At 34.8% G+C, this 16,774-nt stretch overlaps 1 protein-coding gene across 5 annotated transcripts; it reads right to left on the minus strand.

Annotated features, from left to right (window-relative positions):
* Nucleotides 1-4,007: 4,007 nt before the first annotated feature.
* On the minus strand, nt 4,008-10,598 carry LOC111395673 (calcium/calmodulin-regulated receptor-like kinase 1). Of its 5 annotated transcripts, none has more exons than XM_023021777.1 (8): nt 10,425-10,598; nt 9,396-9,763; nt 8,742-8,895; nt 7,837-7,963; nt 6,692-6,786; nt 5,371-5,442; nt 5,027-5,230; nt 4,008-4,576 (listed from the first exon to the last, which is right to left on the minus strand). In XM_023021777.1, the coding sequence occupies exons 2-8, from the start codon at nt 9,707-9,709 to the stop codon at nt 4,241-4,243; spliced, it is 1,302 nt and encodes a 433-aa protein (XP_022877545.1). In that variant the 5' UTR covers nt 9,710-9,763; nt 10,425-10,598; the 3' UTR covers nt 4,008-4,240. The 5 variants fall into 5 exon arrangements, with proteins under 5 accessions (XP_022877545.1, XP_022877547.1, XP_022877544.1 ...); XM_023021779.1 differs by lacking the exon at nt 10,425-10,598 and adding an exon at nt 10,287-10,403; XM_023021776.1 differs by lacking the exon at nt 10,425-10,598 and adding an exon at nt 10,067-10,403.
* Between the last annotated feature and the right edge of the window lie 6,176 nt (nt 10,599-16,774).

Consider the following 16,774-nt stretch of genomic DNA (forward strand, 5'->3'; position numbering starts at 1 on the left):
AATTACAGTCCACTCCACACTGAATGAATTCGTTCCCTAAGTTTTTCCCAATCCTCGTTTTGCCGAGAGGAAGTGATGTTCAATTCGGCCACGACATCATCATCAACTTCCAACTTCTTGTACTGCTCAACCAAGGACTTAGTTCGCTCAATTCCCTGGGAGGCGTTGCGCTTTTTAGCAGCCATTCTCGCCTTGCAGTCGTCCATTTTGGCTTGAAGTTCCTTCATCTGAGCAGCCAAATTAACCATCAAAGAGTCTTCAATCATGACTTCGGAAGAGATTTCTTTCAACTTGTCCTCAGCCTTATTGATCTCCATACGCAAAGACTCTTTTTCAGATACGGCTGGAAGATATTGAGTACTTTTGGCCTTTAGTTCAGCATTCTTGGCCAGCAAAGAAAGGACCTCAGAGTGGATAACCTTCAACGTCGTTTTAAAATCGACAGAAAGATTGAACGACGGAAGCGTCAGTGCTTGCTCCAACTTCGCATTCAAATGCTCAAGTTTATCCTTGTGTCTGGCAGCACTAGCCCTACCAATGTCCATATCCATGAAGGACACGTACTCAAATATCGACTGCTTGAGGAACTTCAAATCTTCCTCTGAAGAAGCAGCAGGACGATCAGATGGAACAAGGCGAGACGTCTTGACTTGCCCCCAGGAAGCGAACAAGTCTTGGATAGAACGCACAATCTTGTCAGCATCCTGCAAAGAAAATTGCTAATATTAAAGATTCTCACTACAACGAACAAGATAGAAATAAAAGTGAAGCAAAGATTACCTCATCAACAATCGTGGAAGATGGCATGTCCTCAGCCAAGTCTGCCACCAATGACTCCTCCATTCGTGAGGACTTCAAAACTCAAGAGCAACAAATCAGAAACCAATAGCACAAGCAAAGATAAGGCATCAAAAAACTGAATTACCTTCTGCTTCGATGTTTGGGGGGTTGACACCCTAGGAAGAAGGTGGCTCATCCATGGGTTGTGATGAGGATTCTGGGATAGAAGATGTCTCTTTAAGCGTAGTCCCCTCATCAACCGGTTTGGATGAAGCAGCCTCAGCAAAGGATGATGGAGCAGGAGCTGTCGATGCCAAAGCTTTTGAAGGAGAGGCTGAACTTTTCTGAGAAGTCCAAAAAATCATCAGCATACAGAAAAGTTTCAAGTATGGAAAAATATGCTTGTGAGTAAACCAATTTAATTACCTTCCTCCTGACGATGAGAGGGGTATCATCATCATCATCAACATCATCCTCCAGAATAGGAGATGCTGAGGCTGGCCGTTTGCGGCTTGGGGCACTCTTGGCTATAGTAGGCTTGGCAGGGAGAGAAGAAGATGGACGAGCAGACTGTTTAGCGCGACGAGGAGGAGAAGGACTCCGGATGGACAAAGGAGTGACTAAAACAAGAGGAGGGGAAGAAATGCTCGGCTGGTCTAGTGAATGAAAGGCACGATTGGCATCAGCCGCAAATAATCTGCGCTTCACTGACGGCCAGAGCTGTTCAAAAAGAGGATGGATGGCGTGGCTAGAATTGAAGGGGGCTAATGAAAAATTGCTGGTTAAAAGAAGATTGCGAGCATTTATAGCCTCTGCCTCCGCCTTATTAATAATATGAAAACGGTCAATTAAGTTCCTTGAATAGCAAGGAGGAACAGGCCAAGTTTGGCCGAAACCAAGTTGGGGAGCAAAAAATTGGGGAGCATAAATTTCTACCCCTGCCCTGGCATTGGTCCCAGTTAAAATATCATGAAATAACTCCCTCCCGGTTAAAAACTGGATCCAAATGAGTAGGGAGGTGCTCGCGCTGTCTATAGTGGAGGGGGGATGTACATAGTCTGGAGTCAAAAAAGGAGGAAAAAGAAAAAAGGAAGAGATTGAATCCAAAGAATAAAAGAATGAAAAAAGTCCCTTCTGGACATATTTACAGGAGCCAAGGGCTCCATGGCTAGCCCATAACAGCTAGCAGAGGAGCGAGAAATTGATGGAGCACCAAGCAATGGAAAATAGGATCTCAACCACAGTTGAGTGAACCAAAGAGGTCCACTACCGGTGGGAGATGCACCATTCTTCAATTGAGTTTAAAGAGAGACCATGCCTCTATAAAGGGCAGCCAAAAAGAAAGAACATAAATTCAAAGGCCTGCCAGGCGCCAATTCATGCGCTATGGGTAAATAACTCAGGGAGGGTTTTATGCTTGGCACACACAAAACATATTTACAAAGCCAAACTAGAAGAAAAGTCACTCGCTCAGTATGGAAAGGCTCAGCGCTTGAATGATTGTGAAAGGTTTGCACGCTTGAATAAGACTCGGTGTAGTTTCTACCAAACTTTGGGGCGCCACCAGAAACTAAGATACCAGGAAAAATGGTATCGCCCAAAGGTGGTAGATTCACTAGGGCCCCAACATCCCTTAAAGTAATAGACATGGGGCCAAGAGGGAAAATAAAGGTATTATACTCAGAAGACCAAAAACTCAAAGCAATCGAAAAAAGTGCTGAATCAAAAGTAGGGGGGCGAATAGAGATTTCTAACAAATCAGAAATCCTAGCATTATCAAAAAGTGCCTTAGTAGGACCATGGCCCACAAGACGAGCATGCCACCTACGGAAAGCTACATCAGATTTAGGCCAAGTGCGAATACCTCTTTCGCGAAGTGGCCCCAGCGGCAGAGAGTTTAGAAATGGAGGGCCTTGAGTACAAGGAAACAGCTGACCCACCGCCGCCTGTTCAACTGCCTCTACATTGTTGAAGAAGGGACCTAAGTAGAACTCATTGCCTTCGACATCGGCGGGCGCGAGACAACTCGGAGTTATGTATGGACGACTCAGAAGTTTCTGAAAGTCATCAAAACTAAAGGAGTCGCCAGCTTGAGATTGTGAAGTAGCCATTTGAGATGGAATGAAGTTTTTCAGAGTTACTTAGTAGGGAAGCAAAAGATGAACAGTAAATCGTGGGAGAGACGCGAAAAATTTGAGGCGTGATTTAATGGTGCAGTGAAATGGCGTGTTTGGGGGTTATAAGGGTTTGCAAAACGACGCACCTTTTCAAGTTATGGAAGAAACCAATGATTGAAATTCTTGGAAATCTCGAATGTTGCTGGAAACACAAAGTGAATATGGCAAAATTTAATAATTATTATTAATTCTGCCATATTGGGGGGGTAATTGTTGACACATAAAAATTCAGCCCAAATCGAACGGCCCAAGGAATGAAGCCCAATTGAAAGATCCCCAAATCAGATAGCCCAAAGAACAAAGCCCAATCAAACAATTCAAGATGAAGGCCCAAATAGGGAGGCCCAAAAACGCGGTAACGCCATCGCCCAAGTTTGCAAGTCGCCCAGAATCTGAGCGAATGGAGTGTCATGCAGTCGCCCAGAGTTGTTACTCTATTCTTGCCCCAAAGTCTTAACAAACATAAAGCGTTGTGATTATCAAGAAGTGCAGTTATCAAAGCAGTTATTAAAACAGTCATATCACGTTCCACGATTCAAGGAATTCAATCGAAAACGGTTGAACGACGAAGAGTAATAGCAGCAGTTAAAAAATGCAGTTTTCATGACAAGCTGGCCATTATGAGGAAAGTGGGCAGTTGCAGAACAATTAAGCAATTTTTAGGCGGTTGATCACAAAAAAGATCATCCATGGAGTATAAAAGAGAGAAAAGACATAGAGCAAAGGATCGAATCAAAAACTCTCGAACAGAGAACATGTAATTTTAATTTCCTTAGTTTAAGATTTAAACACTTTTTTCAGTAACTCGTGTGCTTGCGCCCCTTGAAGGCATTTTGTTTTTGATTTCCAATTGTAAAGTCATCGCCAATAAAAGAATACCCCTTTTTAGGACTTTGTCTCAAGAGGTTTGTCCCTTACACAATCGTCTGATCCCTTTTAATTGTTAGCAACTAACCCGCGCGAAACACTATCAAAATGAGTAGATCGCGTTCCAACAGTTTTGCAAACACGTGGTCGATTAGAAATTTTTTAAGCTTTTTAAAAGGATTTTGGTGAAAATGTGCCATTCAAAGGCTACCTTTTGCTTCATTTATATTCCATATCATCCACAACATGTAACATATTCGAAAAATCAAAGACAAAATACAAGAAAACTGTTATTTTACATTGAAATTATGATGAGAAGACTCGACTATGGTTCTATTTGGAGCTCAACATATGTTACAGATCAAAAGGTGAAAGAAGTCGCAAAATAACAAATAAATGAATCAAAAAATTATTATTTATACATCAACTGAATCAGCTGTACTGTCCACGGACTCTACTCGATGGTGTTCAGGAATTGGACTTTGGTGTCCTAATTGGTCCATGTTGATAGATATCTCATCTGATCTAGCATTTGAGGAATCATTTTTATGTTTCCTATTGTGCCTAGATTTAAGAATTCGAGAGAGCATCTGCACAGTATCCCTCATTGATGGCCTTCTTCTTGGGATACAATTGACACATTTGTATGCAAGAGCAGCCACCTCATTGAGTTCTAGGTCATCGAATGTCCCATCAAGACGAGGGTCTACAATTTCTTCCCATCCAACTTTTCCTTCAGTATTCATCGCTGCCTATTATGATAAGTACCAATATTAGGAAAAGCAAATTGGTTATGCAATTTTGGCATAAAACATGCTCAAGACTGATCAACATGGTAAAAACTAGGCACTCCGAACCTTCCCCAATAACAAAAAGATAAAGGTACCAAAAATGAAATTGATCCACCTTGCTAAAAAGCAAACTTTGGAGAAACAAATAGAGACCACTTCATAAAGGTACTTGTGCTTAATGTCATCCCACAATCCTAGTGCATGTTAGCTTAAATTTTAATATAATCTGATCATACATACTTTTTATCCATACATTCAAAGGACCCACAACTTACTACTCACATATTATCCCCACATTCCATAGGGCCAACAGTTTATAAACACTTATGAACATTACCAAACAAGTACTTAGTTCCTTGTTGGATTCATAGGACTGAATTTCCAGTAAAGAGCAAGGGAAAGAACACTTACTAGTTCGACATGCTCCATGAGACCCTGGAGTGGATTTCTTCCCGCAATAAGTTCAAACAGCAACACCCCATAGCTATAAACATCACTTTTCTTCGTGTATGAGCGCGTTGATATGTATTCAGGGTCCAAATATCCAAAAGTTCCTCGAATATTAGATGCATGTTTGCTAACCATCTCTTCCCTTGAAAGCCCAAAATCAGCTACCTGCGTATATTCCAAGCTGAGTATGAAATTCCACAGAAATCATTTTGTGATTACTACATTAAATTCAATATTGTGAATTAGTTGATCTTGCATTTACTTTCACAGGGAAAAAAGTGCATTCAACAGAAACATAAACATACCCTGGCTCTCATAAACTGATCCAACAAAATATTGGATGATTTGATGTCTCGGTGTATCACGGGAGGAACAGCCTGTAGGTAATCATAACAAAACCAGAAAAGCAAGGAGAAAACTTACAAGTTAATAATCATATGGTAACAAGATAAAAGAGAATGGTATTACTATCATACATAAAATGGGTTAAATCCGTCAATGACCTCCCAACTTTATATTTAGTGTCATTATGGCCACCCAATTTGATTTTATTTCATCATGATCACCCAAGTTAATATTTAGTGTTATCATGACCACCCAATTTGATTTTATTTCACCATGATCATCCAATTTTATATAACGTTTCACTATGACCATCCAAGTTCATATAACATTTCACCATAGACACCCAACTTCTTTTCACCATTTTTCACCCATTTTAAAAGGAGTAAAATGGTAACTTTGCATTATATATATAAAATAAATTTTAAAAAATATAAAATAAAAACATAATTTAAAAAATAAAATAAAAACTTATTTCAAAAAAAGTTACTTAAAAAATAAAATAAAATAAAAACTTATTTAAAAAATGTTACTTAGAAAAATAAACAAAATAAAATAAAAAGTTATCTTAAAAAAAAAGTTCCTTGAAAAAAAATAAAAATAAAAACTTATTTTAAAAACGTAACTTGGAAAAATAAAATAAAATAAAAACTTATTTTAAAAAAACGTTTTTAAAATGAAAAAAAAAATATTTTTGTTTTTTCAAATTTATTTTTATATATAATGTAAAGTTACTATTTTACCCCTTCTAAAATTAGTGAAAAGAAGTTGGATGGTCATGATAAAACTTTATATGAAATTGGATGGCCATCTTGAAATAAAATAAAACTGTGTGACTATGATGATATTAAATATAAAGTAAGGTAGTCATGGTGAACCAAAATCAAATTGGGTGGTCATGGTAACATTAAGTATAAAGTTGAATATGGATTCAACCCAACATAATAAAATATAAATCACTTTTAAATAAAATAAGAGGAGATTGTACAATGGTTGAAATTCAATTAATTATAATCCAATTTTTGAACTTTTCTATCTCAGGTGAATTAAGAAATTCACAATTTGTTGAACATATTATAATCACAGAGAAGATTGAAACTATTAAGCTCAACTGCTTGTAAAAATTTTGCTTTATTAAAGAAAATTATTCCTAGAGGCTTAGCATAAAAAGGAATGACCTCAAGTAGCAATGGTTACAACGACAGAAATGTTTAAGAGTTGAGACAACTGAATTTTTTGTAAAAAGTCAATTCCCATTGACCTGCAGCAGAAGGGTAGACTTACAAATCTTACCCCATCATGAAGATATTCCAAGCCCCTAGCCACATCAAGAGCTATTTTAACCCTAAGTTCCCAGTTCAATGGTTCCTGTTTTTCATCTGAATATACAACCAAAAGAGAAGCATTTAATTAATAAAAAACTACCAATGAAAGAGAAGAAAATGGAAAAAGGCATAAAACAAGAAATCCAAACGGAAACTTATCTCTATAAATTCACTAAATTATAGTAGACATGATTTCGAAATGATGCTTTCTAATTACAAATTAATACACCTAAGTCCGCAGCATTTGGAATTACCAGTTCTGCTAACCAAAATACATGCTCAATCCTGTTTTGCTTGTTCATAGGTAAAGCTGGAGACCTAGCAGATTAACCATTACTAACAAAAGTAAAAAAGGTGAAGAATGTGTCAGAATGACAAGAAGCTAGTCATGAGTATAGAACCTATTTTAAACCCCTGCCATTAGCTACTCTGATATTTTTTCATCCATGAGTATAAATGCACTAGAAGAGAATGAATAGGAAATAAACCTCATCAACCTTTTTAGGTGAAATATGGGCTTTCCAGGCACAATATCACAAGAACTGTAGATGTTCTTAAAATAGCCAAAATCTTGTGGCCCCCTTCGGATATAAAATATTTATATGAACTAACTAATTTGAATTAACAGCAAAACAACGCTAGTAAGAGACAAAGCTAAAATCATGGATTTAATACAAACTGCAATGCTTGACCTCTCTCTCTCAGTCCACTGGACTTATTAGTTATAAGAACTATGGTTATTTCTAGCTGGGAACAACAACAGTTCTTCTGATTAATAAGTCCAGTGGGAATCCTAGCTGAGAATTGCTCGAATTTCAATTTTGTAACTTCCAAAATAGGTCTGTGTTCAAACAAAGAACAAGTAGAATTATGTGTGCATATTTAATGCAGCTTGCTTAATCAGCGCAGTCAATCATAGAAAGATGGATATACGAGACCATTTAGTATTAATGTATATATAGGCATTGCTTTGGGTCACACTCATACGTAGGCTTCACAGTGCCACTTAACCAAGGCTAGAAGCACAGAAGATGGAGTACATTATTAATTTCGAAAAATGCTTTTATCCTACCAAATTTTTATGAAATAGCATAGAAAACTTACTGTACAAATGAGATGCCAGATTTCCTCTGCTCATGAAGACATATATAAGCATATGCTGGTTCTTCTCTGCACAATATCCGACCAAATTCACAAGATTTCTGTGATGTAACCTACCTAATAACATAACCTGAGAATGAAAAGAAAGGAAAAGTTCAAATTTGATGGTATCCAGAGTTGATGATAAGGGTTTTGATCGTGTAATATATTTCTTTTAGAGATTTAAGATTGTACAAATCAAGCTATTTTTTATTGTCACCAATCAAAGTCTCTACTGGTGGTTGAAAATTTCTGTAGTGAACAAAATTGTGAACTACATAGTGTAGAATAAGTTTTCAGCCAATTACAGGAAAGCTTTGAATTCCAGTCCTTTTCACAGTAGACCAGAAACAAGCCATGTTTGCTACAAGAATGCATCAATGAATTGTATTCTGTCATAATCTTAGTATTCAATGATTCAATATATCCACAATTTTCATCAGCCAATCAAGAGTGAATAAATTTCTATTACTCAAAACTTTTATGGTATTAGAAGAAGTCTGGATCCAGGATTTCATGATTCTTCTGCTTACTTTGAAATGGGGATGGGAAATTATCAAAGTTCTTAACTACATTTCTTTACAGATTTATGAAAGAAGCATTCAATGACTGCAGCAGCAACATACTGGGTTACTGATAAGAAATTTACCATGCATTAGCTTCGTAACTTTTTGTGGTTTTAGACCAAGCAATACAACGTAAGGGAACATGTGCTTGGCAAATACAATTTTATGACCCTTCAAATTGTCAAATCAGAAGCCAAAATTTATCATATTCTTAAACCAAGCAATTGGAAGTCTATCCGCAAATCAGTTCACACATCTCTCTCTTACTGCCTCTTATTTATGGTACTCATTAACCAACATTACCTCTGTTTGGAACTCTTTCTCCCCCTGCTTAGAATCAGTTGCAAGCACTTTAACAGCAACAGTCTCACCAGTTGACATCTGAGCTTTGTAAACAGGACCAAATGCCCCTTGACCTATTAATGTGGTAAAATTAAAGGTCGCTTTTTGCAGGTCCCTGCTTGTTATTCAACCAAAACTAAATTCAGACGAAAACAAATATAAGCATAAAACAAAATTTATGTTCCAACTATGATGATCCCTGATATATATATTTTTTTCCCCTTAGGTGCCCATGTGCACTATTATTCAGGCTACGGAACAACTTTTCCCTGTTAGATAATATTGACATACTCGGGCTAACATTTGAACCATAAGTCCCACTATCTACTCGATTAAATTGGACTTGTAACTTGACATAACAATGAATTCTTGAGTAAAACCTTTTGCTACTCCAAGTTCGCATATGCTACCAACTTAATTAGTTGCTAGACCTGGTTACTATTTGCTACAGTTGTTCTTGATATCAATAGGCACCCAGTTATCAAATAGATAATAAATTAATGTTAATAAAGATACTAATTACAGCAGATTACTTTTGAAACCAATGGAGATAAATGGAGCTCTCACAAAGTTGTATTTTCCTGTAACAAAGAAACTAGGAACAGCCATACATACTTGTAAGAGTATTCCAGTATCCCAGATGCAGAAACAACACTGGCCTTCTTAATTCTCCCGAGCCACAAGGACATGCCATTCTGAGTACTTGACCGGGGTGACTCGGTCCCTAAAGATGAGTCCGACATTATTGTACAAGAATCAGCCCCATTTGCATGGATTGGGATGGTTGTAGCCCTCCTAGAACTGCTATTTACTATCTGCGAACGCTTCCTATGATACCTAAAACAAAAGAATGAAACTACAGCCAAAACCACTCCAATCACTACCCCTATTGATATTCCAATTATCAACCCTGATGACTCTTCTTTCATCTCTTTCTTATTTGTTCAATATATTCTGCCGAGCATTTCATCCATGGAATATACCTGTTAAGAAAACAAGTATTATTAGCTCATGAAGCCAGTTAATTATGACCAAAATATATTCCCATCAGCACATTCATCTTAATCAAAGGAATCTTTACATGGATATTGATCATTAATATCAAGACAATAGAAGAAATTAATAACATATAGAAATGATTTTATCTCATTTCACGCAATATAAGTATGAGAAAAGTAACTAAGCACGAAGCCATGAACAATTTTTACCTAAATAATCTAACGATACACGAAAGCAGAAAAATGGGTCTAAACTCTAAAGCTTTGAAATCTCAAAAATCAACTCACCAAAAAGACGAAAGTTCAAAATAAATCAACTGAATCAAAAAGCTGAAAGATTCATAATGTTTGGTCAAACTTTCCGTGGAGTTGCTAAAACATTAAAAGTCAATTTCCCCACAATTTCATCGACTACAAAAACATTAAAGAAAGCAAACAGTATCACTAGGAAAGGACCAAGTCGAAATCTAGAAAATCAAAGCAGAAGAACTGAAGAACCCAGATCGACCTTTACTCAAAAACCCCAGAAAAAATAAACAAAAAGATTTGTCAAAAATAGCAACAATCATTTTTAGCAAGAAAAACATATGAGTAGACTGTAGAGTGTACTTGTGTAACGCATTGGAAACTAATTATTCAGTCTCACCTTTTCTTTATGAATGTTTGACTCACTATAAAAGTTAATGAACAAAAAAATTAAACTGAAAAGTTGCGAGACAGCAGCAGAGGAATGTGCGTAGCGTGAGATTAAGAGGAAGGAAATTTGACGTGAAACGAACGGAGGCAAAATTTTGATATATTGCTGGCATTTACTTTTATGAATTCTTTAAAAAATAATGCCCAACGTACAGAACAATAGGTGTTTTACAGGGTCTGTGCAGGAATCCACCTATATTAAAAAAAAAAAATACCTGAACCCCACCTATACAAAAAAAAAAAATAATAATACCTGTTTTTGTTTGCAAGTCTGGTCCCTGATTTTATTTATATTGCTGGGTGAATAACATTTGAGTTTGACCAACTTTGTTTTTAAATGGCAGATTTACCCTTTCTATATTTGATGTTGAATTGAATGTTCCTCGTTGGCAGCCTCGTTCCTCTCAACCTTCATTTGGGTTGAATGAGTAAATCTTTGACGGTTATATCTTCCGGAAAATGTCGAATCCAAAAAAAAGAAACACGGCATCCTTTCTTCCCACAAAGGCATGTCGATAAACTATATAAAAAAATTTGTGCACCCCATACTTACAAATGGTTTTAAGCGTAAGCTCTACATCAAGTAATTGTTACGCCATATGCAATTTCTGAAGTCCTTATTTTTTGTGCTTTTATCGTCTTATCGATGCTTCAATACAAATCGAAAGTCATGTCAATTTTCTACTAAGCCCCTATTTGTCACTCATTATATTACATTCTACCACATTATTTTTTCTATAGTACTCATTTTCAACTACACAATCTTTATTAAAATAATATTACACGCAAATCAAAAACTTTTCCTTTTATTTAACCATATATTCTGCATCAATCTATTATTCCATTTACATTTTTCAAAATTAAATGGGCTCAAACACACCCTAAATGTATTGATGTGATGACTTGATTGTATTTCATATCATTCATAAAAGACTTGCATTGCAGATTTACAAGTACGTGATGTCCTCTATTTACAAGTTAATTTCGAGGGTGAGATTTACCCTAAATGATGATTGTTGTTGTTGACAAGTTTCAATTATATAGTATCAAATGAGACATCCCTTCTTGGGGACCTTTGTTGTAGAGAGGCAACTCGAAGGAGGGTTATTTTCAATAGAAGACTAGTTGTTGGATATCCAACTTGTCAATATGGGTTGTTGTTGTTGTTACACCTCTCTATAAAAGGCTCCAGATCGGCACCAACATGACAAGTAAATTAGCAAGTTAACAACGTCTATGCTCCACATCACCTTGCACTGTTGAAAGTGTCGAGGTGAGATAGTCCACTTGTACATCTGTTGTTAGTCGAAGACTCAAAGTGATACACCTCAGCAGGGTATATGTTGAAGTGGTAAAGGGTAGAATGTTGTTGCTAGAGCAATATCACTTCGCATTGTCTATATTAAATAGGGAATCTTTAATACAAATAAGATCCACACGATTTATTAATGTGATGTTTGTGCAATAGGCATCAAAAGGTCATGTTACAAAATTCACTCATTAGGGAGCATTAGATGTTCGTCCGTCTAGGTGACTGATTGATTATTACTTAGAAGTGGATGTTTCGTCCAACAGACGTGACCTCTATCCAATGGTCCCAAATCTACCTCTTCCCTTACAAATACTCGCACTTATTTTCATTTCAAGGATAATGCAATTCCATATATCAAAACATATACTTTGCTCGATTATCTTAGAATGCAAGTGTGTTATTTCTTTCTCCTCCATCGTCAACTAACTTGACCATCATAGTACTCACAACGCCTCCACCATTGTTGGAAAAAGGCATGAGTGACTAATGGTTTGCTACTGTGCAGGAAGGCATCTACATGAAGTATCTACCTCTTGGCCACGTTATCCCTACAAATATTGAGGTCAACAGCTGTGGCGTTCTTATGAAGTAATGTGGAATATAATAATAACTTTTAAGTGTATTCCATATCATTTGCATTTGTGAAATATTTTATACTTTATAAGCATTTTGGGCAATGAACACCCTATACAAACGGATCTGAAAGGTAAATTCTAACCTTAGTGGTTGTTACATAACAATCCAACATTTGTTGATATAGCAACCTTCAAAATTCTATCATTTCCATATTTGTCATCCTATCTAACGTGCACACAAACTCAAAATCACATCACAATTAGTTTCTACAAAAGGATTGGTTGCATGCTTGCAGCAATGAATTATTCATGTTTGTAAGTCATCACAATCCAATCAAATTGTTCACATCACATATAATAGTTCAGATAGAAAGATCTAACAAGAAATGAAGTGATATGTCAGCATCTCAAATCCCACATCAACGTTAAAGTATTTGGATCACCGAAAGAAAGTACAAAAGTGGACGGTTTTTTGGAGGCTTTTGCGGAAATACCACTACTAATGAGCATATGAGGGTTTAAAGTACTAATGAGCTATAGGAGATTTGGATTCATTTAGGGGTAATTTTGGCACTCGAATTTTCTCAATCTCAAACGCAAGTCCAGTCGGAGGAGTTAATTTGAATATTGTGAGAAACATGGGGACCTAATAGCTAGTTTTGTAAAGTAGAGGGGGTTGAATTATAACGTTTAGATAACATTTTCTTTCCCAAGTCCAAGCTGTTCTAAATGATGTAGAATTTGACAAAATATAACGGCCATGTAACATTGAATACTAAAAAATAAAATAAAAAATTGTTTTTGAAACTCCAGTGTAAGCATAGAGTGTTGTAACTCCATTGTAAGTTAAAAATGTACTTGATAGATCATTTGAGAAGTCAAATAATTAATAGGCAGATAAATGCGATGTCATCCCGATCAACTAAGTCGAGGGTTAGGACAAGGATAAAGAGATTTCGTATTTCAGGTGCACCAAAATAAACATGAAGAATGTAGTTTTATGACACCATTGGAACATGATGATCATGGGATTGGTTCAAGAGACAGAACGAACAAAAATTGGTTCAGTCATTAATTGACAACGATTTGAATAATATGAGATTGAACATTTCAAGAAAATGAGAATATGTCGGAGCCACTTTGCAATACATTCATAGCAACGATGATGAAACTATTTCGTGAACTTGAGGTAATATAATACATTTATGAAACCTCCTTCAAGTAGTGAGGAGCTAGAAAAATAGTACACTCGACATATGGTAATAAAAAATATGACTAAGGAGAAAGAAGTATAGCTTCTTTAACTTTTATTGTTTACTCGACACCTCTTAATATGGTTAGCTTTTCATTGCAGCTTTAGACAAAGCCCTTCCTAAGTCTGTATTATTGTTGTTGTTGTTGTTGTTGTTGTTGTTGTTATTATTATTATTATTATTATTATGTTTTTATTTTCATTATTAATAAAGTAACTACTTTTCATTTTTTTTTTTTTTTAAATGAGAATTATACTGCGTTTATATCCCATAGATAACTTCAATTTATTTGGACATGCGAGAATTCAATTTCAAAACAAAGCTATTAGTCAACATATCACAAAAAGAAAAATGAAATCTTCACATTCTACAATTTTATTTCCAATAATGAAAATTAATAAACACCTAAATGAAAATAATTTCCGACCAAATAATTTAATTATAAAAATTTGAAATTTAGGTGGGATTTTTGGATTGTTTATTATGCAAACCTCCATTGTTGTAATGGGATGCCATGTAACAGCATTAGGTTTAACATTGAATGACTTGTAGGTATTTAGGATAAAAGTGGTTGGTGTTTGAGGTTAATTAGTTTGGAAAATGTTAATTGCAGCAATTAGCTGATAACCTAATCCAACTAGTTTATTGATATTAAAAACTCCAAACTAGAAGAAAGTAATTGTATATATATGTGACAAACATACTCTTCAAACAAAGTGCACACATCAACCACATCACCAAAGTTTATCTATAAAGATATTCAAAATATAAAACTTTCTCAACTCAAGAGTTGACTATGAGTTCTTTTTAATAACGTATCATAGTGGATCATTTTGAAAACAAAAGCTTTAATAGTTGTTTAAAGATACCTTTCCATGGAAATATGCTTTTACCAATCCGTCCTTTTATTCTACAATTGCAGTCGTCTTGTCTCTTTCGAAAGCTAACTCTACTTAGTCCTCCCTATTTAGTCTGTTCATTCTACAATGAGGAGGCTAATCAACATTTGGTATGGAATGGATTGTTACGTGATTAAGTCCTCCAATTGTCCCTTTTTTGAGTCTCCGGTCTAAGGTGCTAAATCTCGTGTTTTATTTCCTTCAAGAATTACCACAAGAAACTAGCCTCGACAGTTCATCTGAATTCACTACATACCAACCGATGATTAGAAGTTTCTGCAACTATGATATGCAACATATTAATTATGCATTGTGAGCAATAATATTTTTATATATATATATATATATATATATATATTTTTAGCCTACTATTATAACTTATGAATTGAATCAGCAAATAATTTTTGTCACTCTAATAGTATTAAGCTGTGGAGCCTGGTTATTATCGTTGTTCGTAGTTCGTACACTGATTGATCTTAAGGAGCTTTCATTAAGGATATCTTAAAAATTTTACACTTAAATTTTCGATTTTGACCTAATTTCTCTTATAAATGAGGAATAATCGTTAGGATTTAAATATATATCATCATAAAATAGATGTTATCTTCTTTTTATTATAGTAAATAAATGTAGCAATGGATGAGAATGTAGTATTTTATTGAAATGATTATTTATTAATCTTACATGTCCTTTTGTGCCTTTTTTACTGAGATTTTTATTTCTCTTAATGTTATATAATTAGAATTTTTAATTTTCAACAAATTGAAATGTTAAGTCAAATGAGATTAGCGGATTCAATTTCGACACGAGGGAAGGTCATGACCGAATACTCTCAATCAAATCACAATCAAATCAAATTAAAGTAACAATTTCACTATTAGTCCTTAATCTATTGCCTTGGTAGTAAATTAATTTTTAATCTTGAAAAAGAGCAAGTTGATTTGGAACAATGTTATTTGTTTGTCCCTAGCTAATAATCAAATCATCTAAATTTTTGTTATATGCACCAGTTCAAGTTTTTGACACCAAGTGAAGTTGAAAAGAAAATTCTAACTTCATAGAAGATGACATCTCATGATCAGATGATAATAAGTGATCGTAAAAAGTTGGAGATCAATATACTATGTATTTCTTTTCAAAAGGTTGAGAACTTGTAAATGCCAAATGATGGTTAATGAATAAATCCCACATTAATCAACGTATAAAGATTTATGGTACTCTTTAAAACTATGTTGACATTTCAAAATGAATCACAAGTTACAATATGGGATTAGAGTTCATTAAATTCAAACAAAAAAATTTAATAAGGCTCAAACGATTACATGGATTTCAAAATTGGTATTTTTTACACGAGTTACCACATCACGGGAGTAGTTTATGATATAAATCTCATATCAATTAAATATCAAAATATCAATCAACACTAAAGGTTGATACTACTACTATATGTACATAATTGTTTACATAATGGTGTCCATAATTATACATAGCACTGGATCCAACCTTTAATTCAAATCTCACACTTGTACATCAACAATAGAATGATTGCTACATCATATTATAGATACCATTATGTGCAATAATTATGCATAAGTAGAATTTTCCACCACTTTTAACATTACTGACATTTTGGAGATGCTCACCAAGTCCGGGAGTCTCAATATAGACTATGGGCTAAAGAATTGCAATTTTATCATTAGAAAAGCTGTCTTCATTTATTTTTATATTCAAGGTTGGCATGTGGGATTCAGATTTTTTTTTATTTATTTATGTAAGGGTCATTAATCAAATTTATTTCTTTATTGAATAATTATATTCACATCACACTTTTTTTTTTAATATGTGCACCATTTTTATTTTACTTAAAATCACTAATATATTCTCAATGTAACACTTCTATCCTATCTTTATAGATCTATTCTTGCTCCCAATCTTCCAACAATTAGTATATATTGTCTTTGATAATAATTTTCATCCAAAAAGTCCGTTGGAAGGCTATAAAACGACTTATTTCCCATTAATTTTTGAAAAAAATAAATGTGAAAGTGCAAAAAAGTATTTTCTCTCATTTCAATGCATGTAAATAAAATATTTTGACAGAATTCATCACCAAGAACAAAATATGCTAAGTAATGAAAAGTTTGTTGGAAAAAAATGGGGATTTGTGTGTAGATAAATTATCAATTAACATAGTTAACTAATCGATTATGATAAATTGGATCGAATCTTGTTGTATATTCTGCTGCAGTACCTTGACGTGA

This window comes from Olea europaea, chromosome 6 (assembly GCF_002742605.1).
Source record: "Olea europaea var. sylvestris chromosome 6, O_europaea_v1, whole genome shotgun sequence".
NCBI lineage: Eukaryota > Viridiplantae > Streptophyta > Magnoliopsida > Lamiales > Oleaceae > Olea > Olea europaea.

What these genes read in the sequence shown, in the direction of transcription:
- LOC111395673 (XM_023021777.1), bottom strand. Translation starts at nt 9,709, where the DNA reads ATGAAAGAAGAGTCATCAGGGTTGATAATTGGAATATCAATAGGGGTA. An exon ending in TCTGGCATCTCATTTGTACA is followed by an intron (nt 6,787 to 7,836) that starts GTAAGTTTTCTA and finishes TTGTATATTCAG; the next exon opens with ATGAAAAACAGGAACCATTG. An exon ending in TCATGGAGCATGTCGAACTA is followed by an intron (nt 4,577 to 5,026) that starts GTAAGTGTTCTT and finishes TTATCATAATAG; the next exon opens with GCAGCGATGAATACTGAAGG.